Source organism: Pogona vitticeps, chromosome 11 (genome assembly GCF_051106095.1).
Source record: "Pogona vitticeps strain Pit_001003342236 chromosome 11, PviZW2.1, whole genome shotgun sequence".
Classification (NCBI taxonomy): Eukaryota; Metazoa; Chordata; class Lepidosauria; order Squamata; family Agamidae; genus Pogona; species Pogona vitticeps.
Genome location: NC_135793.1, coordinates 26,111,587 through 26,138,106, shown reverse-complemented (window position 1 = coordinate 26,138,106; position 26,520 = coordinate 26,111,587). Strand labels below are relative to the sequence as shown.

The window sequence follows — 26,520 nt, the reverse complement described above, 5'->3', positions numbered from 1 at the left end:
CTCGGCCCCTGGGGACATGGTCAGCTCCATCAGCAAGGAATTCCATGAGTGGGGTGGGGGGCAGTTTCTTTTATGCAGTTGGATACTTATTTTTAAGGACAAAGAAAGGGTGGGGTATTTGATGCTGCAGTGGGGGGGCGGCATGGAAATGGGGGTTGCAGTTGCAGAGGAACAGGCATGGCCCGAATGAATGAGGCATGGCTGAACCCAGGGAATTGTGTGGCCGATCCAATCCCCATCGCAGCCCCTGTGAGGAGCATCACCCCTGGGGTGGGCGAGTGGGTGGTGGGGAGGAGCAGGAGGGCTGAAGGGCATGGGGCTCCACAGCCTCCTTGCCCAAGAGGAACCCCCTACGACTGGTCAGCCCCTCTCCCAGCCCCCCCACCATTCAGAGGGGCCGGAGGGAGAGCCGTGGCTCTCCCTGGGGGACCAAGGACTTGGCTCGCCCCAGCGAGGCGGTGATGCTCGTATCCTACCTGCCTGATCATGCACTGCAGGAGGCCTCGCATCAGCTTGACCACACTCTGCGGGAGGGAGGAAAGAGAGAAGGGCCCGTGGGCAGGCATTCCAGAAGGCGGCAGGACTCCGTGCTCAGCAGAGGCAGCTGCCTGCTGACCTTTAGCCGGGCTGCAGCCGGTAACCGGACCCAGGCCTCAAGCCCTCCCTGGCATTTACTTGTCGGGCTGCAGTCCTCCAGAGCGCACGAAGCCCTGGCTGACCGGGCCAAAGGAAATAAATGCCCTGGCTCTCTGGCATTCCTGGTGCCACCAAGGGCCAAAGGACTGTGCCAAGAACAGCTGCTGGACGGGCACATCCCCCTCCACGTCATGTAGGCGGGGGGGGGGCGGGGGAGAAGAGTACAAATAAACCCTTACTAATGCTTAATTATCCATTGTATCAAACCTACCAATGAGGATCAGGCAATAAACAAAAATTTAAAGGCAAGACCACACAGAAAGGAGAGGAGTTGGCTAGCAGGGGGAGTGTTGTGTCCCCCCCTCCACCCCCAGCCAGTTGACAAAGCCCGTTTTTGTGGCCACTTTGAAGATGGCTTCTTCAAAAAGGCCAAAGGAAGCTGGGGCTGCTCCCCCAAGGCAAGGATCCGGTTGCGCAGGTGACTCAGCACCTTCTCCTGACCTGTTCCATCTTTGCAAATTAGCCCGGAGATAAGATGACCAGGGTCACCCTCGGGCAGTCCTGATGCAAGGGGGCAGAACCAAGGAGAGACCTGATCCTGCTGTTGAGTCCTTGAGCGGCCAAGGAAACCCCTCCTTACTCCCAAGATACACCAGGACAGGGCGGCAAAGATTCTGCCACCAAACAACCCAGCGCTCTCTCCGGTCCCCCAATCAGCCTGGGGAATTTCTTTGCAATCGGATGCCTCAAAAGGCCGGCTTACACACTTTTTCTTCCGCCCTTCCCATGCCAGTTTAGCCATGCACAGCCCTAACCCCTCGCCCACCTGAGCACCCTCGCCGTGCATGGAGCAAGGCCATCCTGCAACCTGGGCAGGACGCAGGCATTGCAGGAGCCATTACTGAGGTCAGGGCAGCTGGGGAGGTGAAGGGCTGGAAGGGGGCAGGGCTAACTGAACTGCAGCCCACGCCTCTCCTCCCCACCACTCCCACTGCCAGTGGTATATGCACGCACACGCACACCCTACTGAACAGGATCAGAGGGCAACCTATTTGCCTTGCACAGCCCCCCCCATGCGCACACACATAGCGCCCTGGACGGGCTGCCTGTACCTGCTCCAGTTCATAGGCTTTTGCCTTGTCCTCATCTCGGTCAGCGGTCTTCCGGTAGGCCAAGCCCAGGCCCCACACCGCCAGGATGCTGTAGACGTTATCTCGCACCCAGGCATCCTTGTGATCAGCGCTGGCTGGAAGCAGCCCGGTCACGGGGTCCTGAGATAGGAAGCAGGAAGAAGCCGGAGTGTGGCAGCCCCTGGCTTTGCACCCCCAAACCAGCAGGCAGGCAGGCAGGCAAAGAACTCCAGGGGGGAGTCCCTCACCCCCAAGGGGGTCCCCCACTACAGGGGCAAGAGGAAGCCACTCCCTCCCCTCCCACAAGGGGTCCTTGTCTCAATTGACTAGTTTGATTTCACACACAGGAGGGAGGGGGGAGGGAGAGAAAGCTTGTAACTCATTCATTAAGCAGGGGAAGACATGGGGAGGGGTTGATTCCAACCCAACTGCTTTGTCCAAGGCCACACATTCCGCCTGTCGGTGTCTTCTGGGGGAGGAAGGCAGAGCCTAGAAAAGTTACATAGGGAGACTTAGGACTCATGCAGCCCCAAGGGGGATCCTGGGGGATCCCCACAGATGTCTAGGGTATGTGGGCATATTCTGGGAAGCATAGGAACCAGCTCAGAGCCCATTCTGCTGCACGCTCAGTCCCCTTTCACAATCAGCGACCTACAGCTGAGCCTGCTCAGAGCATGGGTGGAACAAACACGCCACCTAGGAGAGCAGGACGGCCCGGTCGGTTTCGGAGCAGAGACCACACTGGGCCCAGAAGTGTCAGGGGCTGGAAACCCAACACTGAGATCATGCCAGCTGCACCCTCGCTCCCTTGCCCAGCCAGGTCCCCATCCACGGCATTGCCATTTTTAATGGACTGACCAGAGGAGAAACTGGCCCTTGGCCTCGGAAGGAGGCACATCCCTTGCTCAGGACACCCAGCTAGCCGGCCATCCCAAGGGCTCAGCTGTTGGGGGAACAGTCTGAAACGGCAACCTTGGCATCTCTTCCAGCCATGCCCTCCCTGTTTGCTGCCCTGCCTGCCTGCCTGCCTCCTCCTTCCCTCTCCTTTGGAGGGAGGCGAGGAAGCCTGGACTCCCTTCCTTTGGCCTTCCTCCCTCCCCTTTCACAAGAGCTGGGCCGGGTGCCTGGCACATTCACCTCTGCGAAGGGGAGGCTGCGGTGGGGGGGGGGGGCAGCAAAATCTCTTTGAAGGAAAAGAAGAGGCGGCGGATGTGCCCACAACGCACGGGCCTTTCTTAAAGGGAGGCCAGCAACTAACCAGTACAAAGGCTGCGGTGAAAGGAAATAGTCCACAGACCAAGACTTTGTCACTCCAGGGATCGGCTGCCAAGCCGCGAACCAGCCACAGCAACTCTGAACACAACACAAGCACCACGTCTGGCCACTCCGGTTGGCAGCAGTGGCGGCAGAGGAGAATCGGAGCTCTTATGTTATGCAAGGATGGCATACATCACGGAGTGCAGTCCTTCTGTTTGTCTGGAGGCATCCATGAGCTTGTGTGGAAGCTGCAGGAAAACCTTCCAGCCAACTGCACGGCTGGCATCAGACCTCCCACAGCAGCTAGCCAGTGAGGACTAACTACATGTCCCTCCTCTTCAGTGGCTCCCCCTTGTATTCCCAATCAGCTGTAACACAGGAGTGGGGAACCTGCCACTCCCCACCGAGCACACACACACACACACACACACACACAGAGAGAGGACCCTGTTGCCCTGGTTGTGCTGGCGATAGGCCATAACATCCCCACTCCTGCTGCAAGGATGCTCCCGGACTACAATGCCCATCAGCCCCAGGCAGCATGGCCCCTGGTGAAGGGTGATGGGTGATGCAGTCTAGCAGCATGATCAGATGGTGTGACTCAAAGGAAGGCACACTGGGACTACAAGGCACATCTGCCTGCCACCGGCGCGAGCGTCCTGTCTCCACAGCACAGAGAAGGCCAGGGCGGTGTGCACTAGAGGGTGAACCATGGGCTCACAAGGATGTGATTCTGCTTTCCAGAGCTGGGAAGGCCATCAAGAAACCTTTGGCTGAGGCCCAGACCAATAAAAGTCATCCCAGCCTTCTCTCCCTCCATGTGAGGGAAAAACACCCTGGGAAGCTTTATGGGGAAGGAGGGAGGTGGCCAAGAAGGGAGATTATGGGCTAGCTGATGCCAGGTGGCCTCCCAGAAAACAGCTGCCTCTGAAGAAGCCAGGCGGCCCATCGGCTGGGCTTAGGTGCTTCTCATGGGGTGGAGGTGGGGAGGAATGGGGCAGAGAGGGGGGGGTCACATGGTAACACTTGCCCCCCCTCTTGGAAAGGGTTTGCACCCACGACTGGGTCTCCACTTGCCGACAAGGCTGGGTGTGAGGGTTAGTGTATTCCTGTACACATCTTGTGTAAAGCCTTGTCAATGGATGGTGGGCTAGAGGAGGGCAAAGGGACCCACATCCGCCACCCACCGGGCGGGCGGGCGTCAGAGAACAGGGGACTCTCAGTAGTGTTTGATCAACACCCTCCTCCGTTTCATATAGGGCCTTTTCAGACCTCAATAAATCCCCCACACACACACACACACACATTCTCTCTGTATTCTATCAAAAGTGCTGCAAATTGCATTTCAAGTGGTTCTCAAGTTGCTGCCATTCGTTTGTTTTCCTTTCCAGCGTGTTCCGTGGTTGTGCTGCTGTGTCACCAGCCCCAGTGAGCTGCCTGGGCCTTGGAAAGTGGGGGGGGGGGGGGGGGGGGGGAGAGATCCTTCAGGTAAATAAACTCCATCAGGGGGACATTTCTTCCGAGCCGGACCGAGTGGGCTGGTGCGTCCGGGTGGCCAAGCCAGGGAGCTCCCCTCTAAATCAAGCAGGAACCCTCCAAGGAAGGAAAAGGGGATCCGGGGACGCTGCGGGCGGGCGGGCGGGCAGCCTGTCTCCCTCAGGGGAAGGGACAGAGTGCTCTCAGGCCTGGGGGGAGGGAGGGAAGGGAAGGGGTCTCTCCTCCCTCCCGGTACACCCCCGGGTGGCACCGGCGAGAAGGCAGACATGACTGGCACCCGGCTGGCAGGAGGGCTTTTCTCCTCCTCTGCGCATCCTTCGCCAAGGGCGGCGAACCCCGCGGTCCAAGCCTGGAGCAGAGGCGGGCCCCGGCTGCCTCCCGTCCCTCGCCGCGTCCCCACTGCGCCCAGTCCGAGGGAGCCCGGCGGAGGAGCAGCCGGTGCGCCTGCCGCCTCGCGCCGCCCTCCGGTCCCCGGAGGAAGCCCGGGGCTTCGCTCCTGGCGCAGCCGACCCGGGGCGGTCGCCCCCTCGGATCTCCTTTCTCCCCCCCCCCCCGGTTACCTGGTGCTCTAGGATGGTCTGCTGCACGAGCCGCGCGTAGCTGTCGAGGCGCACCCCGGAGTTGCTCCTGCTCCGCATGGCTGGCTCCCTCCGGGGTCGCCGACCCTCCGGCTCCGGGTTCCGCTCCTGCACCCGCCGCCGCCTTCGCCTTCGCCTTCGCCCCGGGCTGCCTTGCCCGCATCCGGCCGAGAGCGACGCCCCCTGGCGTTTCGCCGCCCCCCTCGCCGCGCGGGCACCTGCCGGGGTGAGGCGGGGACAGCCGGCCAGCTGGGCACGCGCGCCCCCTGCCCGCCCGCCCGCCCGCCCGCTCCGCTTTAAACCCTCCGGAGTCGGACCCCGCGCAGCGCCGGCGCTGCCCACCCAGAGCCCGGCAGGGAAGGGGTTAACCCGGGCGTCCTGACAGCTCCGTAGCAAGAGGGATTTGTCTTGTCGTGTGAACGCGACGGGCGCGGGAGGGACGCCCTCCCTCCCTGACTGGGGCTGCCTCCGCCTCCCCTCTCGCCCGACGAAGGGGGTTCGCCCTGTCCCTTCCCCGCGTGGGCTCCGGCCTCGCCTGGCGGACTAGCGCGCTGCCAGGACCCGCGGGAGGCTACCCCTTCGGAAGTTACTTCTCCCGGCGGCTTCCTTCGGTCGGTCGGGGTGGAAGCGCGCCCCCTGCCTGGGACATCGGTTGTGACTTAATTAGGAGCAGCCGCTAAAGTTCCGCGGAACTTACTTAGGCAATTCTTCTGCAAAGGCTGCGTAGGCGCCGCCCGGTTCTGCCGCTTCCGAGAGACGGAAAGAGCGTCGGGGCTCCAAACTGTAGCGGAAGCTTTCAGCGGGTGGGACGGGGGCGGAGAGAGGAATCCTGATTCAGAACCTCCTTCTCTCTCTCCTGTCCAGGAAGGAGGATAAATCCTTCCCCTCCAGATGTTTGGGGCTGGCCTACAACTCCCAGAAGCCCCAGCCAGCGTGATGGGAGTTGTCAGCCCAAATGTCTGCTGTTGCAAACACTGGGTTTGTAAGCAGAGCTGGCCATACATCGGTGTGCACGGACTCCTAGGTGGAGATGCTGTCCGCGTGCCACGCTCTCTCTCTCTCTCTCTGTGTGTGTGTGTGTGTGTGTGTGTGTGTGTGTGTGTGTGAGAGAGAGAGAGAGAGAGAGAGAGAGAGAGAGGCTGCTTAGGCTGACAAAAAAATAATAACCAGGGAAGCTCAAATCATTGCTTTTAATTAGAGCACCACATTTGAAACACACAAAGATTCCTCAACTGTCTTGGGCTGCTTGGCTTCTGCCCAGCATTCCCTGTACACAATGGCTGGCTGTGGGATGCCTTGTGCCCCCCCACCCCCCAGTGTTTCCCGTGGCCCTGGCATTCCTCCAGCAGGTGACAGAGTCTGCTCCCTTCCGCCTCTGCCTTTGTGGACACCTCTTGGCTCTCCTTCTTTGGTCCAGCTGAGAGTCAGCGAGTGAGCAGGTGCCGGCCAAGCCTCCTGCTGCTCTCTCCCTTCACCACCACCCCTGCGCTCCCCGCTTGTGTGTGCCTGTGTTATCTCCTTGTTCAGAAGGGCTCTTCCAGCAGGAGACGGTGAGGGGTGAAGCATTGGCCTGATGGGACCCGTGCCAGCTGGTCCTGGGAAGCAGCCCTGTTTGCTTTACTGGGAACTGATGATGGACTCTGACCAGCCACAGAGCCGGTCCAGGGGGTGGGGGGGGTGGGAAAGAGTCCCTGCCATGCTGGGCTTGGTCTTTCCTGGGGAGCATCTCCCTCCCTCCCTCCCTCCCTCCCTATTTCCCTCCTGGGACTCCCCGGCTCCCTTGGAGAGCATTCCCCCACAGGAGTCATAGCCCTGGACGTATCTGAGTTGCAGGCTGCAGCCCCAGCAAACAGGAACATGTCCGACCCAGAGAAGGACAAGCCCATCACCACCACCGCCATCGCCACCGTGCTGCACCCGGCCGCAGGGAATGACTGTGTCCCATCTGAGAGGAAGGGTGGAGAGGAAGCAGCCGCTTTGGGATGATGGGGCATTCAGGAGGGCTGTTTCCACAGAGTGCCTGGTCACGCGGCAGGGGTCACCCCCGGAGAGCCAGCAGAGAGGCGGCCACAGGCCCTGGGTGCTGATCCCCTGCCGCAGCCAGGGGAGGAGGGGGAGACTGCCCAGAGGGGCCAGCATTGAACCGGGTGGCCGTGCAGGTTCCCAGGCGGCAGGGCAGCTGGAGGGTGCGGCAAGGGCCAGAGGAAGCAGCCCAGGGGGGCCCACTGCTCTCTCTCCTGCCCATTTCCTCCGGTTTGTGAGAGGAGCCGGCATCAAGCTGAGTTCCTCAGCGCTCCACAGCAGGAAGGGCTGCTGGAAGGGGTTCCCTGGTGCCAGCAGAGGAAGCGTCAGGTTGCCAGGCTGTTCTCCAAAGGCCATGGGAGAGAAGAGAAGGGACAGGAGGAAGGCCAGCCCCACCAGAGGCCCTTTGCCCCGAGACCCTCTTCAGGATTGGACACGGGGGTCTGCACAGCGCCCACTCCTAGAGAGGCGAGAGAAAGAGAGCCGGGCAGACATGGCGTGAGTGGGGGGGGGCAGCAGCCTCACCCTCCAGGCCCCAGGGGCAGGAAAAGCCTCCCTCCCTCCCATGGCCTTCCAAGGCTCAAGGGAGGGCAAGTTCTCCTCCTTTTCTTGGGTGCACCATCTGGGCACAACTCACCTGCAGAGGTGGGTGCTGCACTCCAGGCCCCGGGAACAGGGAGCCCCCAGGGGCTTGCTGCCTACCATGCGCCAGAAGGGTGTTGCCCGCTTTGCTCGACTCAGGGGGAGGGCCCCTTGGGCTTGCAGGGCCTGGGGAACCAGGGCGCTTGGGACCTCCTGCCCGGCAAGGATGCGGCCCCCAGCCTGGCCTGCAGAGATCTGTGGAAGAGAGGAGATGGTGGTAGGGCTCAGGGCGCTCCTGGCACCTGAGGGTCCCCACACCCGGTCCAATGGAGAAATGGGAGCTGGCTCTAACCACTGCCCCACACAGCTTGAGTGGCCAGACAGCTCCTCCTTCAGAGGGGTCCACCTTCAAAACAAAGGACCTGGGACTGGAAACACTTGCCAGCAGGCTGCAAACCCCGCCCCATACAAAGAAGCGATGGTCACACAGTGTCGTGAAGGAAATCCACTCTCCCTCTGCACATACTCAGAGGCACGAATGCTCCAGATAGGCTGGCACTTTGCCTGCCTTCATCCTGCTTTGGGGGGGGGGGTGTTGATCTTTGGCAAGCCTCCCAGCGGGCACTATGTTGTTAAAAGCAAGAATCAGGCAAAGTGTCATGGCAGCATCAGGGTCCGGGATTGGGATCCCCATATTCTTCTTCCAGGTCTATGGGGGGGGGTCACTCCTGACGTGGGGCAACCCTACAGATTAGTGTCTGCTCCTATGCAGAGAGGTTTCTACAGACCACCCTTCCTAAAAATAGATATTTGTTTTTCTTTGTACAGTGAACACTGGATGTGGTGGCAGAAAGACTCCTGCAAAGGTGACTTGATTTTCCCTCAAGCTTCCAAGAGCAGCAGCCCCCCCACCCCACCCCACCCCAGGGCAAGTATTGTGGGTCCCCGTAACCCCAAGCCACCATTTGCTCTCCCTGCTCGAAAGAAGGGGGTGCCCGTCACTCAGAGAATCCTCTTTGGGCCAAGGCAGAAGCCCCAGGCTTCTCCGAGAGAGCTGCCCCCTTCCATACAGCGGGACGGGGTGACCTGACGCTGCCGAACCCCAAACTCTTATCAGTCCACCACTGCCTGGCCAAAGGTGAGGCATGATGGGCAGGCCAGGCCGCAGGAGCCAACAAACTGGCACGTCAGCCTCTGCCACCCTCCGACCGCCATGAAGGCAAGGGCTGCTGCAGGATTCTCTCCTGGTATGGGAGCAGGTCCCCAAGCGCTCCCTGGTCTCTTGTTTGGGACGGCGCCCACACAGCCTTCCTGCTTCCCTCCCCCAGAACGAGGCTGGTCTTACCCCTGCCACCCGGGACACACCCTGCAAACCAGGCCAGACTCACCAGCAGGAGCAGGAGCAGCCCCCCAAGCAGCAGGAGGGCCCCAGCGGCCGCCAAAAGGCTCCGAGCCATGCCTCGGCCACCACCACGCCAGAGGCCAGTGGCGTCCTCCCCGCTGAAGCTGAGCAAGTGGCCAAACATGAGAGGGAGGGAGGGAGGCCAGCCCCTTTTATCCCAGTCCAAGCTGCTCCCTCCTCCCTTTCCCTCCCCACAGCCTCAGGTCAGGCACTCTAAGGCCTCTGAGCTGGAGCAACACAGGGGGCCAGAAGGGCAGGAGCCCCAGGGGAGGGGGAATATCCCTCAAGTTGCTGCTCCTTCTCCTCAAGGAGACCAGGAGGGTCGCAACTGAGATCCTGCACATCTGGAGGATGATCATTGTTCAGTGCCGTCAAGTTGCCTCTGACTTAACAAGGTTCCTAGGAATAAATGACCTCCAAAATGCCCTGCCCAACGGCCCTGGTCAGCTCTTGCCAACCCAAGCCTGCGGTTTCCTTAAGGAAATCAATCCATCTCATATTGGGTCTTCCTCTTTTCCTGCTGCCTTCCACCTTTCTCAGCATTGTGGCCTCTTCCAGGGAATCCTGCCTTCTCTTGAAGTGCCCCAAGTAGGACAGCTTCAATATTTTTGCCTCCAGAGAGAGTGCAGGCTTAATTTGATCTAGCACCCACTTGTTCCTCTTTGTGGCAGTCCAGAGTATTCACAAAGCTCTCCTCCAGCAGCGCATTTCAAATGAATCATTTCCCCCCTGCCAGCTTTCTTTACCCTCCAGCTTTTGCACTCATATATGGTGATCAGAAATACAAGAGTGTGGATTATACCCTCCAGGAGGCACAATTGGAAGGTGACCTGCCACGTTCAGTGGCCAAGATTTGTTGCATCACTTCTGCCTGGAATAACTCAACAGACGTGGCCTAATGATTCATTGGCACCTTCCCAGAAGTTTCAGGCGGCTCCCTTTCTTCCTGGTGCTGCTCACTGATCTACCTCTCCCTGTGGCTGGCAAGTGGCTGCGCCACGCTTAGCAACCACCAAGAGGGCAGCCCAGCCTGGGAGGGTCCAAAGCCCCACCCACGCCTCCTCCATGCTCCTGCTTAAGAGGTGGTTCCGTGGCCCATCGATTCAGAGTACTTTAACGGAACTACATGTCCTGACTGGAGACTTGAATCAGTCCCTCCAACTTCCTTTCCATTTCAGGATTTTTGATTCAGTTGCTTGGGAACCGTGTTTTGGTTTTTGCATCCTGGTTCTTTCCAGATTTGTTATCTCCACCTGTTCCCTTATCTTGAGCAAGCCCAGGTCCTGTGAGGCCCCTGAACCACTGGAAGAGATCAGCTGCAACATCAGTTGAAAGGGGGGGGGGGTGTTTCTTCCCAGCCAGGCTGGTCCCTTGCAGCCTTTAGGAACCCAGATGACATTGACAAAGGTAGTCCATTACATGACGCTAAGGGGCTAAATGGGATGCAAACTTGGAAAGGGTGGTTCTGGCTCTAAAGGAGGGAAAGGACCACAGTTCCGACCCCTGCCAATCCAAGCCACACGCCTTGCATAGAAGAGCCCACATTCCAGGCTCTAGGCATGCGAGGAGCCTCCCCAGACATGATCCAATCAGGTTGTTTGCGGGGGGGGGGGATCCAACCTGACCACCCCAGCCTGCTGTCAACCTGTGAAACTGTGGGACAGCTTGCAATATGGCATCTCAGTAGCCAACAAAATATTCACCACTTCCTCCAGAAGGGTTGGGGTGAGACCAGCTGCTTCATTCTGGGTTTTCCATTCCATTTAAATGTAGGTGATTCACCTTGATCTGGAGAAAGTGTGGGGGAAGGCACCCAGGAGTTTAATAGAAAAAAGGAGCCAGGCAGGAGGGAACACCCACCCCCCACCCTCGGCTCCTAAGCACGAGGTCATATGCTCAACTCGTATAGCGAAAGACCAGCCATGGCCAAAGAGAGGAAGGCAGGGGGTCTGGAGCAGCCAGCTGAGAAAAGTTCCAACAGCTCACATCACAGTGACAGAAATGATGGGGTCTCACCCCAAGCGCCTTGCCTTTGGTGGCCCAAGGCAGGTTGACCTCTCTTTTGCTGTACCCCAAACCTCCGGTTCTTCTACCACTTTGGAAGGGAGGTGCAGCTCCTCCCTTGGAGGCACAAGTGACGACTCCTCCTGGACACCCTTTGGGTGACCCTCTTCCTCTTCCTCCGCGGAAGGGACTGCTCTGGGAGACCGCCTGGAAGCCATGGCTAGTCACTCCGATGTCCACTGTCCAAGCAGGCTCAGCTGCAAAGAGAGCCGCATCTGTTCCAGAGAGGTCAGCTCAGGTCAGGGTTGGGGGCTGTTGACCATCCAGCACCACCTGGGAACTATGCCCAGGGAACTGTCCATGCCAGTCCTCTGGGAGAGAGAGAGCTGCTCCCCACCCTCACCCTCCACCCCCGCCCGCTGCCCCAGATCCCCAGGGACGCCGCCTGACTCTGTGCACACCCTGCAGGACCTGTGCTCTGTCCCCTCCCATTTCAGAGGGTTAAAAGAGCCCCGGCCCATGTGGTGTAGCAGTTAACAGCCTCGGGAGAGCCGGGTTCAAATTCTGCCTTGGCTCTGAAAAACTCCCAGGGTGAGTTTAGACCAGCAGCACTTTCTCAGCCTGACCTACCTCACTGCATTGCTGTGTGGATTAAGGAAGAGAACCATGTTTGCCACCTTGAGCCTGCTAGAGGAAAGACAGGCTATAAATGCGATACACAAGCAAGTGACCAATCAGCCAGGATGCTCACTGGCCTCTGCTGGGCAGGGTTTATTTCCTGCTGAGCCAGACACTGTGGGTGAGTCCCTGAGCTTGGCGCTCTGCACCTCCCTCTACACGGGGAGCAATGCAAGGCCAGCTGGGACGCCTGAGGAGGCCGACTCTCCGGGCTGACTCTCTTCCAGGCCTGGGGACTGACTCTGACGGAGCACCTCAGCACCTCGGGCTTCCACCCCCACCTCCCTCCCTGCACAGAGTCCTCCCTCCCTCCCTCCCTCCCTCCCTCCCGGCCTTCCCCGAATTAGAGGCTGCAGTCCTCTGTAGCAAAAGAAAGCAGATTTATTTACATGATCTTGTTTAAATACACCAGGCAATAAATAGAAAGGTGCCCCAGGCTCTTGGCGGCTTGTTCAGGTCAAACGAGGTTACAGAGTGCCAAGGGAGGAAAGCAGGAAGACAGGAAGGCTGACACTGGTGGAGGAGAGCAGAGGAGAAGGGGGCATCTCCTGTGCGGGCAGAAGACAAGGTGGCCACCAGAGCCACCTCAGGCGGCAGGGGGCAAAGGAGGATTCCCTTCCCCCTCCCCAGAAGAACACCAGGCGCTGACTCTTACACCAGCCCAAAAAGCCTTGCCCTGCCAGGGAGGCGCCTAGAGGTCCAGGCAGCAAAGTGGTCCAGGGTCCAGCCCAGCCGCCCTCACCCGCCTAAAGCATGCCAGCGGAGTGGGCTGGGGCAGCTTCAGATACGGGAGGGGGGTCTCTGGACAGTCTCTAGCCAACCAGCCCCCCCCCCCAGGTCCCCAGTGGTTACTGAGTTCTTGCCCGTCTTAAAACATCCCAATACTCCCAGAAGCATTTCTTGAAAAACCAAAGAAAGAAAAAACCCAACCACCTGACCCAGTCGAGGGGACAGCCAGTGGGCATCTCACGGCCCCATGCCCCCTCCCCACGCCACCATTCTTCCAACAGCCTTCAGCACTCCCAACATGGCAGGTGAGAATTATGAGAGTGATTTTATTTGCATCGTGAGAGCGTACAAGGCAGCCACGGAACCGAGAGCAAAGACGACAGAGCACGGAGCAGCCGCTAGAGCACAGCTGCTTTGGAAGAGCTTCTGGGCCAAACCAGACCACCCACCCACCCGCCCCAGGCAGCCCTGCCTGCCTGCCTGCCTGCCGCCCCCACCCCAGCGCCTGGTGCAAAGGCCAGGGGTTGGCAGAGGAGAACAAAACATAGACCGACGGGGAAACCCAGATCCCAAGTTCCCAGAGAAAGGGACACTTTCAGCGCCAGGCTTGACCGAAAGGGTTTTGCCCCAGGACAAAATCCACGAGGCTCCTGTGGCAAAGAGGTGACCAGAACCCACAAACATTAAGACCCATGTGCCAGCGGCATTCCCTCTCCCAAACCCTCACAGCTCCCCGGAAATTGCGAGGGCACAACACGCGTTTGGCACATGAGATGCAAGACCGGAGTGTGCTTCCCGGGGGGGGGGGAGGAGGAGGGGCCTGAATGCCACAGTTAGGGAGGAGACGCAGGTGCCCCCCTTCACCCACCCCCCGTTGTGCCCCCCTTGTCACTTTCCCCTCCCAGAGAGAGCTTGTGGCGAGACAAAAGGATCTCAGGGGCCCAGCGCGCCCCCCCCCCCCATGCTTCTTGTCAAGACAAAACGCCAACCTACCCAACAAAAGTCCTTCTGGAAAAGAGCCCAGGCCGGGCAGAGTTGTGCGTCCGAGAAGTCACTGAGAAAGGAGGGGGATCCGGATCCAGCAGGAAAAGAGCCACCTTTATTAAAATCCGGACTGTCTCAGGATGTGGCTGTCATGAAAATGCAAAGAATCTCAACGTGTGCCGAGCCAACTTCTTCTACCGCCTCTGAATTCAGAGTAAGCAGCTTTGCTGGCGGGAGGGTGATGGGCGACGGCACAGCCCCCCCCCGTCAAGAAGCTCCATCTCCCCCCCACCCCTCCCCCCCAGCAGCCACCGCTTAGCGGCAGGTGCAGGACTTGGCGATCATGTCGTCGTAGACTTTATAGAGGATGTTGCCGTTCGGCTCGATCATGAGGACGCTGATGGGCCCGTACTGGTAGGGGACGCAGGAGGGGCGGGGGACGCTCGGATCCACCAGCTCGTTGATGAAGTTCTGGACGATGGCGTGGTTCGGGGAGTGGTACCCGAAGTGCAGCACCCGGGGGCAGGTGCCCTTGCAGTATTGGGGCCGGTACCAGTGAGGGGCAATGATCCAGTGGTCCCAGCCCAGCTGGCTGAAGCTGACCCGGAAAGGGCGGAGGGCGCACTCATTCTGCCGGACGCTGTTGGTGTGGAGGTAGCTGGGCAGGTCCAGAGCCAGCTTGCCTGCCTGACGAATCCTGCGAAGGAGGGAAGGGGGGCTTCTTTGGGCGGGGGCCTCGTAGGAAAGCCCCTGCGCTGGGCCCAATCCACCCATCTCGGCCCGCAGGCCTCTCCGTGTGTCGTTGAGGTAGAGCAGCAAGAAGGGGTCGCTTGAGGGCTCAGGGCCTGCTTCCTTCCCCCCGCCGGGGTCAGAGGGGGGCTCCCTGGGCTGCCCGATCAAGGCGCAGGCATGGCTCAGGCGGAGCAGCCGGCTTTTCTGGACAGCCCGGGGCCCCCACGGCTGGAAGTGCGCAGAGAGGTCCATCTCAACCCAGCTCTCCTGGGCTGAGGCTGGCGTCGCATTCTGGGCAGCGTGCAGGGGGGGCGCGCCGAGCGGGGCGAGCGGGGCGGTGTTTTGGTCAGGGAGCACCTCTGCTGTGCACCAGAAGTGGCCGCGGGGTGAGGACTGGGTCCGTGAATAGACCGCCACGGCCCGCACCAGGTGCTCCACCTGTGGCTTGAGTTCCAGGCGGTAGTCCAGCGTCCACACCAACCACGGGCCTGCAGGAACAGACAAGGGGCCGGCCTTTCAATTCTTTTCTCCTCCCGGCTTCTCCCCCTGCTCTCCCCCCCCCCCCGGCTGAAGCACTCCCCAGGCTCTCCCGGCTGGCTCTCCAGCCCACCTCCAGGAAGCCCAGCCGACGGGGGTCTCGCACGGGTCGAGCTGGGCTGGGCTGAACTGCAGCACCTCGGAGGAGCACCCTCGCAGCTGTGCGTGGCAACTCGAGGGGTTTCCGTTTGCAGAGGAAGGGACTCCAACTTGCTCCACCCCCCCCCATTGCTTTCGGACCCATTCACCTCAGCTTAAAAGTTCACTTCCGTCCCACAGTCGCTCGCTGGTAGGTTTGGGGAATGCTCCAGCCCCTTCCCAACCACAGCCCAGCACCTCCGGCCAAGCCTTTGGAAGGAGGCAGATTTTCCCCAAGGCCCGAAGGCACCCTAAGGCCCAGGGCAGCTCCCAGGCACGGAGGCGGAGGACTCGAGCTCCTTACAGCCTGACTCTGTTTCCCTACAGGCAGGGCAGTGAGCCAGGAGGCCTCACGTGGCGGCAGGGCAGGCAAAGGCAAAGCAGGCGTAGGGAGCATCCTCTGGGGAGGCTCTTAAGGGCCCCGTAGCCTCTGGCGTGGATGGAGGGTGGGCGCCGTCGGATCCCAAACACTTCCACCCAAATGGCTTCAGCAAAAGAGGGAATCTGTCATTCGTGAGGCCCACAGACTTCCCTCTTCCACTGACCGACAGCGGGGGGGGGGGGGGGTCTAAGCACCACCACCTCCTCCCAGCCAAGCCCCAGAGTCCCGTAGGGCAGGAGCATGGCAGTTAAGATGGGACCACCACCCCCACCCCCACCCCCCTCGCCAAAATGGCCTTGCACAGTCAAAACCCGAGGGTCTTTGCACAAGGCACTGGTTCCGGTGTGGAATTGAGGGCTGCTCCCGCCCTTGCCCAGAGATGGACCTGAACAGGCCCCTGGGTCCCCCCCCCCCCGTGCCCACTCACCTCTCCCAGGCTGGTGGGTCTTGGCGAAGGGCTGGATCAGGCGGAGGGTGTTGGTGGCCAGCCGGCGGTTTCTGCGGGGCTGGCCATGGCGGTCAGCCACACTTCGGTACAAGTCCAGCATGTAGCGCAGCGGCCGCCCCCCACCGGCCTGCCTCCTGCGCCGCCCGGAGGCCCTGGCTCTGGGAGGGGCCTGGCTCCGAAGCACCTGGATGAGGGGGAGGGAGGGGCCCCCGCCGGAGAGCACCCCCTCTGAGGCAGGTGGGGATCCCCTCCCCTCTCCCAGAGGGAGGGTCTCCAGGGGGAAGAGCAAGGCCAGGAGGAGGAGAGCCCCACAGGGACCCAGGGGGGGCAGGCGGGCCATGAGGGAGCTCTGCTGCAGGGGAGGGGGCTGGGGGGGCGCTACGAGGCTCAGAGGGGCATCCTCACCATGGAAAGGGAAGGGCAGGAACAGAGCATTGGCCAGAAAGCCAGTCCAGGAGCCCACCTCTGCCCTCGCCCACGGGCCTCATGCTGGGGCCTCCAAACAACAAGCAGGGCCAGGTGGGAGAGGGAGCCTTCAAGGGGAGGGGGGCACAGGCATCACTCCCGCCCACTGGGGGGGAGGAGAAGGGATAGCCCCTCAGGAGGCAACAGGGCAAACAACAGCAAGCTGGGGAAACCATCCAGGGCTCAAGGCCAAGTCCTGGCAGGCCAGCTCCGCCAGAGAGCCTTCCCCTTTCCCCTTTCCTCCTCTTCCTCCTCCTCCTCCCACACCTTGGCCTGCTGGAGGAAGAGGGGAGTTGCCCCGCCCACCCCTTTTTAAAGGCAGCCGGTCAGCTGGAATTTAAAGGACCAGAAGGCCTCTTGGAATGGGGGGGCACAGAAAGTTGAGGGTTAGAGGAGCACACACCCCCCCCATCTCCACTCTCCCTTGCAGTGCAAGACATCCCCCCACCCGGCTCTTCAGAGAAGTCCAAGAGACGGCCCCCATCGGGGAGCAGCAGAGGTGGGGAGACTTACTTTCTCCAACCACAACTCCCAGAATTCTGCCAGCCAGCGGCAGGCCTGGGGCTTCTGGGAGCTGTAGTGCACACAAGTCAACGTTGCCAAGCTGTGGCCCCCTGAGAGAGCCAGGGATGGTCACTTTGTCCATCTCAAGAGCAGGAGGCCTGAGATGTTGGCAAGGGAGGGGGCAGTCCAGGGGGCACGGGGTCAGGGCATCCCCCAGAGAGAAGGGGTTGGGCTTACTCACTGGGCAGATGCTGCAGCTGTGAGCTTCAACCATGCCTGGCCCCCAGCTGCCCTCTAGTGGAAGCAAGCCTGGCTGGGCTGCCTCCATGCATCTCAAAAAGTCTCTCTTGGTCAAGGCGGGGGGGGGGGGGACGGCGAGTAGGGTCCAAAGTCTCTCTCCAGTTGCAAAAGCTTTCCTATGCCCTGCCAGTTTACCCCCGCCCCAACCCCCAAGAAGACCACCATGGCCAGCCACATCTCATCACATGGCCAAGGCAAGAAAGCAAGGTGACCCTCTGCCAGCAAAACACTTTACGGGACAGATAGTTTTGTGTGTCACCTTTGAGTCCAAATGGCAGCCATCCTTAGCTCAGTTGCACCAGAGGAGCACAGTCAGGCCTGCCAGTGTCCTCATCTCCCAAGTGTGGGCATGTGACCCACCTCTGTACATGGTGTGGCTTGTGAAATGAATGCCCGTTTAGTTTACAGGTTGGAGGACTGTCCAGGGAACGTGGTCTCCTCTTGAGGCTGCCCTGACTGGGAGGGAGCTGGGGAGCACGAACCCCCCCCCCGAGAGGAGTGACCTTTCCTTCTTGCAAACCATCTTTTTTTAAGGAGTTGAAACCTGACATACTTTAATGCTTAGTCAGCCTTGAGTAATACAATTACAGGATATGCATCTTCCTCAGCTGCATCTCCTTGGCCTCCAAGAGCAGGCCCCTCCCCTAAAATGACAGGTTTGCATGAACACAAGGTCGCACAAAATTCCATCTGGAGCTTGTGGGCCCCCCCCCCTTGCAGGACACCTACATGCCCGTCCCCCCCTTCCCCCACTCCTTTCCACCCTCCCCCCCCAAACCCCCAGCCTTAGGAACCTTTTGTGATCCTGGCTGATGACCCCTCTACTGGCCAATGCCCAGCAAGGTCTTCTTTATGAACGTCCAGGGTATGAAGACCCTCAAAATACTGTTTTAGAAGACAGAAAAATACACCACTTCCCAGGTGTGTGTGTGTGTGTGTGTGTGTGTGTGTGTGTGTGTGTGTGTGTGTGTGTGTGTGTTTGAGAGAGAGAGAGAGAGTTTCTGTACAGTTTCAGTGCCCACTCCTCCGCCCCCCCCCCCCGTTGCCTGGGACATTTTCTGCAGGACCCCTTTATACACGCCACCCTCCAGTCCTTGGCCGCCTGTTTGGTGATGCCAGGCTGGAGGAAACTCGGCTGTGCAGGGACAGGGCCTTTCCCCTACAGAGCGGTTTATTTGTTTATTTCCTTTTAGAACATTTGTTTAGTCACTTGTACCCATTCTTGGTGTTACAGTATCAAACCTAAGGCCCCTTGCAGATTAAGAGACGCAAGAGGGACAAACTGAAATCCGACACCTGCAAAGCAAAACTTTCAAACCACCCTTAGCCACAGGAGACCGGAAACAGGGCTGCCTGTAGGTTTGGACTGAAAATGCCTACTGGAACGAAACAGTCCTTAAAATCCGTCTAAAAATGAGAGAGAGAGAGAGAGAGAGAGAGAGAGAAAGAGAGAGAGAGAGAGAGAGAGAGAATAACAGCCCGCAGGGTGGCAGCCAAAATGCTGAAGGGCCCTCTGGTGCATGTTTTCCTTTCCAAGTGCAGGGAGCGTATCCTCAGCCGGCAGAGGTTTGTGCATGCAGTAAGGGGGCAGGCAGGGTGAGGGTGAGAAGGCCTGGCAAGACAAGAGGACCAGACACAACCCGACTTTTGGACACAAACTACACAGGGCACTGTTTCCCAAGCAGAAGCTGCCCACAGGGTGCCTCTGACACCATCACCAGCTGGCCCCCATCGTAGCCCTGCCACGCGCTTAACACCATCTCTCCTGCTGCTGCTTCATTCTCTAGACACAGGCAGGAACCTTGTCCTCAGCCTGTTCCAGCCAAACAGTTAGAAATCCCAGCCTGGCGACTGCTTCAGACTCCGAAGACGCCCTGGCTGGCGCAAAGACTTTTTTATTCAGGTGAACGCAATGGACTGGCTACTGAGAAGGGAAGCAGGACCAGGCTCTAGGGTGGGGCGAGGGGGTGGGCTAGGGGGGAGAGGGAGGAAGTGCCACCTGTAGCCTTCCTTACCAACAGCTGTTCTGGCTGGGAATGGCCACCCCACATTTCAAGGGCCACATGTTCCCCCCACCCCTGCAGTAGACCTGAGCACGCCTTCCAAGCCAGCTCTTTCTCCCCCCCACCAGGGTTCAGGTTCATAGCTCCTGGTCACACAGCAGAGGCCATACAAGGACAAAGAAAATCCTCCACCAAGCAAGGAGCACACCCCGCCTTTCCAAAGGGCTGTTGTTTGTGTGTTAATGATTGGCTGCTCTCAGTGCCAGAGGAACTGGGGGCAGCTAGCAGAGCTGTGTGCCTTGGGCAGCTTTGGCACGGGGCTCCTGGAGGTGGGGAGACAGTACCTTCAAGTAAAACTTGTCATTTCCACCGCCACCGCCCCACCGCCACCCTTTGCTTCTGGCTGTTCACATGTATTCACAGGCACGGAAGGAGGGCTGAGAGGGGCCGGTCCCCTTCACGCCTTCCCTGCTTCCTCACCAACCCAGCCGTGTGGGGCCGAGGGTGACAAAACTCCCCCCCCCCCCCGCTGTTGTTCCTCTGCGTATGGGAGGAAAGTCCAACCTGATGGAACAAAATGAATAATTCGGAACATGGTTTCTCTGGATGTATCACAGAGCTACTTCTCCTGTTCAGAGGGGAGGAAAAGTAACTCTCCCGGACTCTTCATTCAGAGCCCTGGAAGCAGATCAGATGCACCTCTCTCTCTGTGTGTTGCCTCTCTGTGTGGGCATGCACACACCCATTGGCCAGGGGTGGACTAGATCAGTGGCTCTTAACCTTTTTGAAAGAAACGCCCCCTTGAGCCATTGAGGAAGTTATCATCGCCCCCCTCCCCGCGGTGATGATATCTTTCTTATTTATTTATTTATTTATTTATTTATTTATTTATTTATTTATTTGTTTGTTTGTTTGTTTGTTTATTTATTTATTTATTTATTTACTTATTTATTTATTTATTTATTCATTCATTCATTCATTCATTCATTCATTCATTCATTTATGACACTTAAATCTAATGGCTCCTGAAAACAAAATTCAATTCCAAGAAAATGAAATGCCCCCAAAAAGTAACATTTAATGATGTAGTTGCAAGCGAATTTTAAGACGCAAAAAGAAATATAAAAAGGGCATAAAAACAAACCACAATGCAGGAACTAAAATTTTCAAGACGAAAACTCTGAAACTAAATTAAGATTGGAGGAAAATCTATATTCATGCACACTGTAAAAAGGCTGCAGCCATCTTAACAGGTTTGGCTTGCTCCAGCGCCCCCCTACCGCCCCCCTTCTGTTCCAGTGCCCCCATGCCGCCCCTTTTCATTCTACCGCCCCCCTGAAAAATGAAATCGCCCCCTGGGGGGCATTATCGCCCACGTTAAGAACCACTGGACTAGATGACTCTTGGGATCCCTTCCAAGTCTACACAATTCTAATTCTGTGAAGGCAGAGGTTTCCTTGGTGGCTGAGTGGGTCACACCTGGCATGTATGAGACACCTGCCAGTTCTACCGCTGCTTTTTTTTTCTTCTAAGAAGGAATGCCCTTGGTCTTTGTGGGCAAGACTGAGCTGTCAGGGGAGGGGAGGAGAAGGGGAGGGGAGCACAGGTTTCTCTCCCTGTCTTGCACTTCTTCAGCAAAGCAGGTTTGTGTGTGGGGGGGGTAGTCAGAACAGGGTGGGCAGTGCATTGCAACCCCCCTTGAACAGCCCTGGATCACTCTCCTTTCCCGAACCCTCCGCCTGCGGCTGGCTACCCCTCCTCAGTAAGCAAATGAGACCAAAGAGACTTCTGACAACAGCAGACTTGGCCCAGTTTGAAAGCAACCTATTGGGGCCCCACCCCTGAAAAGGATTCATCAGCATGGGGCTTAGGCACTGACTCTGAATCCAGATGTGGGAGGAAGATGAGGCAAGCCAGGTGGGAGCAAAGGGGCCTTATGAGGCCGAGCACATCTGGACAAAACCAAAGCCAAATTCTAGAAAGCAAAAAGGTAGTGTCACCTTAAAGACAAGACTCCAAGGTGAGTCTTCAGGGACCGATCCACCAGACCTAGGCCAGTGAAACAAAGCCTGGTCAGCCGGGGTAGGGATCATGACTTCGGACTGCCTACAGAAGGGAGGGAGGGAGGGAGGGAGGTGCAGGCTAGCAGTTTGGGGTGCAGAAACCTGATGTCTGGTACTCGGTTTAGTCCAGGAGCGCCAAAGAAGGAAAACTGGGATTGAAACACACACACGCGCGCACTCACACTTTACAGGCAAGGAATTTAAGAGTCGCCCAGCAACACTAGACTTGGTTCCCAAAACGAGCCACCACGCTTGTGTCTGGGGGCCCCATCGAAGGCAACTTTCGGGGCGCCTGATGAGTAATGCGGAGCCCCTCCCTTCTCCTCCAGTTCTAGCTTGGAACCAAGGGAAGGGGAGCAAAAGGGACGCCAGACCCCTTCTGTTTCCGGAGTCCTCGGAGCGCCTGGTCAGTCCGCGCAGGGCTGCGTCAAGGCTGGCAAAGGATACGGCTCGAAGGCGCAGCCCAAGGGGTCCTGGGGTCGGCGGGTGGGTGCATTCCTGGGCACGTCGCCCTGAGTTCAAACAAACAACGCGCAACTTCAAAGAGGCAGCTGGCGTTTCCACCTCTCCTTGCAAAACAAAATGAAACAAAAAAGAACAAAAAACAAAACCGTGGGAGCTAGACTCAGCCGGGCGACCCACATCAGACCGAAGCGGGGGCAGCTTTGACCCTTCGCTTTAAGGCCCTCCCCAACCCAGATTGCCCCGCTGGTTTAATTTTCGTAATCCGCGCGGGAAGGCGCCCGAGCTCCCCGGCTGGGTGTGGTGGGGAGGCTAATTAACCAGGGCGCGTCGCGGCAGAGCGGTGTCGGAGCCTGGCGAGGCAGGCGGAGCGGAGGGGAGCGCGCGAGCCCGCCGGGCCCTGGGCGCCCGCTTCCCAGCCTGCCTGCCGGCTCCCGACACGCCCACCGCGGGCGCCTCTGTCCGCCCCCTCCAGCTAGCTCGCCAGCACAGACGGAGGCAGGCCGGGAGGCCGGCCCGGACGGCCCCGTTGCGCGGATGCTGAGGAGGCAGCGCCTTGGCCCCACCGACTCTCGGCGCCCAAGGGCCCCTCTGGCCGTCGCCCGGAGAAGGAGGAGGGCTGAGGGATGGTGCCATGGAGCCGCCGCCGCCGTCGGGGCAGGAGGCGCCGCCGCGGGGCCCCGAACCCGAGCAGCAGCAGCAGCAGCAGCAGCAGCAGCAAGAGGGCCGACTGGCCAGCCGGCTGCTGGTCTCCTTCCAGTACGTGCACGTGCAGCTGGCGGGCGGGGCGCCCTGGGGCTTCACCCTCAAGGGCGGCCTGGAGCACAGCGAGCCCCTCATCGTCTCCAAGGTGAGCCTCCTCTCCCTCCCTCCCCCCCCCGCGCCCCGCCGGCCCCTTTCCTTGGCCCTGCCCGGTCCGTCCATCCACCCGGCGGCTGCTTGCCCGGACGGGGCTCCTCGGCGTTTGGTTCCCTCCTGGCCTCCGGGCTGCTCCGGCATTCGCCCCCCCCCCCGCCGCCTGCTCCCCTTTCCAGGCCGGCCGAGGAGACTGAACGCAGCCTCCCCCACCCCGGTCCCCACCCCCGCGCGCTCCGTCTCGCCCTTTGTCTGGCGCGGGCCGCCGCTGGCGTTTTCTTCCGCTGCTCTTTGTTCCAAAACCTTTTCTTCCCAAATGAGTCCTCCCCTCCGTCCCCGCAGCCGCCTCTGGTGAGTCTTGGAAAGTTTGCGCCTGGCCGGGGGGGGGGGCAGCTCGAGCGGGGGCGGCGGAGGCGGGGAAGCGGCCTGGCCCCTCTCCTCCTCCTTGGGATGGGTCGGTGCTGGGGCCGCGCGGGCCCCTCCGGTTCCTTCGGGCCCCTCCGAGGAATGCCCGTGCGTTTGCCAGGGCCTTGTTCACACGGACAGGTCTTGGGCGCCTGCGTGCATCGGAGATGCTGGTTCTTCTCGTCCAGCCGGCGGTCTTTCTGGACACCTGGCGATGCCGGGCTCGGGCACATCCGTGGGCGGCGGTGGAGGGAAACGATGCGACTCTTGGGCTCTGTCTCTGGAAGGGCCACCACGCAAACGCTCGTTCCCAACTTCCAGGGCCCGACTTATCTCCCAGGCCCCAAGCCCCGGACTTGCGGCTGCTTAAAATACGGGCATTTGGGTCTCGACCAGGTGGGCTGCCAGTGTGAGCCTGGCAGGGTCTCTGCTGTGTGCATGGGCTTGCGAAGGGAACATCTGGCCAGCCGCTCCTCTGCCCTCTGGGATGGATCCTGCTGCTGGGCCCTAGTTTGTAGTGGCTGCTCCCCTTCTGGTCTCAGCTGGCCTAGTGGTAGAGCTGGGGGGGGAACTGGGGGGGGGAGAGGGAAGCCCTTCTGAGAGCTTCTGCTTAGCTTTGACAATGGAATCCCAAAGTGGTGGCTCTTTGCAATAAAGGCAAGCAGAGTGGGGAAGGGGACTCCCCACTGGGAGCCCCAGGGCCTTCCTGCCTGGCCAGCAGGGCTTCCCTTCCTCACCCATGGCATTCTCTGGCAATCCCACAGTGCCATGGGGTCGTTTTCCTTTTTTCTTTTTTGCAGCAGCCGCCTGGCGGTCTGGGACTTTTCCTGCTGCTTGAGCAGCTCAAACCATTATTCTGTGTTCTCTGGAGCCTTTTGGGGTGTCCTGTGTATAAAGTCACGGGAGGAGGGGAGAGAGGATTTCCTGCAGGGAAATTTCTCTCCTCCTGCCCACTTCTCCATGCATCTCTGTCCCCGAGAGAGCCAAAGCTGGACTGGGGATGAGGAACGGGGCAGCAAAAGGGAGCTTTCCTTCTCCCCCCCCCCCGACCTTTTGGGAGCAGAGACAGAGGGTGCTTGTAGCCCCGAATGCATGTCCTTGGCTCTGACGCCTGTGGTTTAGTCAGGGGAGGGGTGAAAGCCTTGACGACCTTGCCTGGGGACCCCCCCTCCCCAAATTCCTTTCTGGTTTCTTTCCTGTTAGCCTGTCTCATGTTTGCGAAAGGGGCCCTCCTGCCGCCTTCCCCCCCCCTTCGCTTCCCTTGATAACATTTCCTGAAGCATGGCTCCCCCCCCGCCCGCCCCCCTCTTGTTTGCTCTCAGCCTCCCACAGGACATCCTTTGGGAGGGATGGCCTGGCTGCACAGTGGGGGGTTTAAACACCCCTAGTTCCTTTCCTTGGGGGGGGGGCTGTCAAGTCAGTTCCTGGGCTGTCGCGAGCAAGGGAAGAAGAGTCTGATCTCAACGGGGTCAGGTTTTTCCTTCTCGTTCTCCCCCAAATGCCGGTGGCCTTTCCTGCATCTCCTGGGCTCCTCAGCTGTGTTCTTCTGCAGGCTTTTCCCCTCCAGGAAAGCGCAAGCAAGACTCTATGGAGCAGGCCCAGCCTGCCTCGGGCAAACCCTGCTGGGAGGCTCCCTGTGGCTGCGGCAACCGTTCTTGGTGCAGGCGTGCCCCTTGGCCCGTGGGGTGCCAGTCAGTCCTCTCCTGCCAGGCCACTCTCATCAGCAGAAGGCTGTGGGGGAGTTAAAGCCCATGACAGAGAGGGGCTCCTAGAGACAGAGAACAAAAAGGCGGTGCGATGACTCTGCCTGTGAGTGATCTCCAGACAGAAAAATCTCAAGCCGAAAGGGGGGTGGGGGTGGTGGCTGGAGGAGATCCCTTGCTGAGGAGAGGACGCCTCGGGGTTGAGCCTAAAGCCGTTGCCTGTGTTTATGTGGGCCGCCTGGCACAGTGCCGTCTACTTCCATTTAAAGATGGGCACAAACCTGGGAAATGGTGGTTCACAATGGTTTGGCGTTGGCCACGACCAATGACCCAGCAGGAGCCAACTGGGAAAACCGAAGCAGTTAACGGCTGGGTTCTAGACTCATGCCTGGTCGCGGGGCCAACCCTCTCCTGTCATGCTGGCCCCCGCTCACCCGATCCTTTGGGCTCAGCTGGGAGGCGAGTGCATGGGCACAGGCAATGCGAACAGCTTTTTTGTCACGGTGAGAAGGGGATTAGCAGGGCTATGAGAGTGAAACGGGCGGACCTGAATGTCAGCAGGATCCCTCTGGCTTTAAGGAGCCTTTTCTCAGCCTACCTGCAGATTCCCTGACAGATGTGGAAGCTCCGCAAAAGCAGCAATTCTGGTCGGCGTTTGGAGCAGGCGCCCCCACCCCCTGCCCCATGAGCTGCTTCTCCCCATTCTTTCCTGCCTTCTCCCCCAGTTTGCTCCCCTTATTGGCTTTTTGTCCCGGTTGTCCTCCAGCACCCTCTTGGCCTGACTCCTCTCACTCTTCGAGTGGCCAAGACCTTGCAGGGGCCTGAGATGCAGGGCTAGCTGGAACCTGCCCAGGTGCTGGCAGGCAGCAGTGGTCTCCTCCACCTTATCTTCCCTGCCACTTGCTTCCCTCTCTCCCCCCCCCCCCGAGGGCCAGGGCGGGTGCTGAAAGGCCCCCAGTGCCTTTCAAATGCTGGCAATAATAGGCATTGCACCAGGCCCACCTTTTAGGGTGGGGGTGGCCTTGTCTTCTGTCTCCTTCCCATCATTTGCACCCTGGTCAGGATCGCTTGCGCGAGTCAGTGGGGCAAAGACGGGGCAGAGAAGCCCCTCTCTTGGCAGCTCTGCTCTGGCCAAGATGCCTGGGCTGAAGTGGAGGGTGGCTTTGGGCCAGCACCCTCCCTGGGGGCTCCCTGGGTCTGAGAGCAGTCGACGGCCACTCGCTCTCCGGCAGTCAATGATTAACTGCCCTTGTGTGTCTGCTGCCAGCCTTGGCGCTCGGCTGTGGGCTGGAGGGGCAGGCAGGGCACACCCTGGTGCGGAAGGCTGTTTTTGCCCCTGCCTTGACCGATCCATGCAGGGGGGGGGCAAGAGGTTTCAAGGGTGTGGAGGTCAGTAGGACTCCCCCCCCCACACACACACCTGTTACCCTCCTCACTGCTCCCCTGCAATGAGTCTGGCTTGCACTATTTATTTCCCATAGCTGCTCCAGGAAGCATCGGCCACAGGCACTTGCCTTGACTCCTGAGGAGACCCCACTGCAGGATCCCGCTCTGGAGCTTTGCCTTTGATGTGAGGTGGCATGCCAAGAGGTAGATCTACACTGGTTTGGGAGGAAGGCCAGGGTCCCTGCCCCCTCCCCCTACTCTGACCCTTGTTTGTGGGTAGATGGTGGGATGCCGCACTTGCTCCCTGGAAGTGGACAAAACGCCATCGGAGCCCAGGTGAAGCCCCGGCGGGGCCTCATCCTAACTGCCCAGCTGCCAGTCCTGAGCTGGTTGTCCTTCCAGTCCTGTGCCCATCGCGCATCCAGCATCCTATCAATTCGTAGCAATTAGCGGCGGCAACCTCTCTAATTCTCCTCTCCGGGGGGGGGGGGGTTAACCAGCAGGAAAGGGGAAGGTTTGCCTCCACAGGCCGAGTCCAAATTAGGGCTGCCTGCCAGGGCTGTGTTCCTGGGAAGGGGGGAAGGGATCAGGGCCACCCGCTCGGGTATTGGGTGCAGCTGTGGACTCACCAGAGTGAG

The 26,520-nt window shown here is 59.6% G+C and overlaps 4 protein-coding genes across 6 annotated transcripts in view; 1 reads left to right on the top strand and 3 right to left on the bottom strand.

Moving 5' to 3' along the window:
• PHKA1 (phosphorylase kinase regulatory subunit alpha 1) overlaps positions 1-5,383 on the bottom strand; it is a 28,624-nt gene extending 23,241 nt beyond the window's left edge. The window contains exons 1-3 of one of the 3 annotated variants that reach the window (XM_072981435.2): positions 5,081-5,383; positions 1,749-1,907; positions 477-524 (exon numbers count right to left, since the gene is read on the bottom strand). In XM_072981435.2, coding sequence (XP_072837536.2) covers positions 477-524; positions 1,749-1,907; positions 5,081-5,158 — 285 coding nt within the window. In that variant the 5' untranslated portion in view covers positions 5,159-5,383. The remainder of the gene's footprint in view (positions 1-476; positions 525-1,748; positions 1,908-5,080) is intronic. The other 2 variants (XM_072981434.2, XM_072981433.2) reach the window with 2 other exon arrangements.
• An 891-nt stretch (positions 5,384-6,274) lies between these two features.
• Positions 6,275-9,279, bottom strand: LEAP2 (liver enriched antimicrobial peptide 2). The gene is made up of 3 exons (XM_020795922.3): positions 9,091-9,279; positions 7,758-7,957; positions 6,275-7,580 (listed from the first exon to the last, which is right to left on the bottom strand). Exons 1-3 carry the CDS (start codon positions 9,226-9,228, stop codon positions 7,544-7,546), a joined length of 375 nt encoding a protein of 124 aa, XP_020651581.3. The 5' UTR covers positions 9,229-9,279; the 3' UTR covers positions 6,275-7,543.
• A 2,870-nt stretch (positions 9,280-12,149) lies between these two features.
• Positions 12,150-17,725, bottom strand: BMP15 (bone morphogenetic protein 15). The gene is made up of 2 exons (XM_072981117.2): positions 15,716-17,725; positions 12,150-14,719 (listed from the first exon to the last, which is right to left on the bottom strand). The coding sequence occupies exons 1-2, from the start codon at positions 16,074-16,076 to the stop codon at positions 13,815-13,817; spliced, it is 1,266 nt and encodes a 421-aa protein (XP_072837218.2). The 5' UTR covers positions 16,077-17,725; the 3' UTR covers positions 12,150-13,814.
• Positions 17,726-21,315: 3,590 nt separating this feature from the next.
• Positions 21,316-26,520, top strand: part of SHROOM4 (shroom family member 4) — a 29,531-nt gene continuing 24,326 nt past the window's right edge. Inside the window, exon 1 of the mRNA XM_078380827.1 lies at positions 21,316-22,383. Within this exon, the coding sequence (XP_078236953.1) occupies positions 22,168-22,383 (216 nt within the window). The 5' untranslated portion in view covers positions 21,316-22,167. The remainder of the gene's footprint in view (positions 22,384-26,520) is intronic.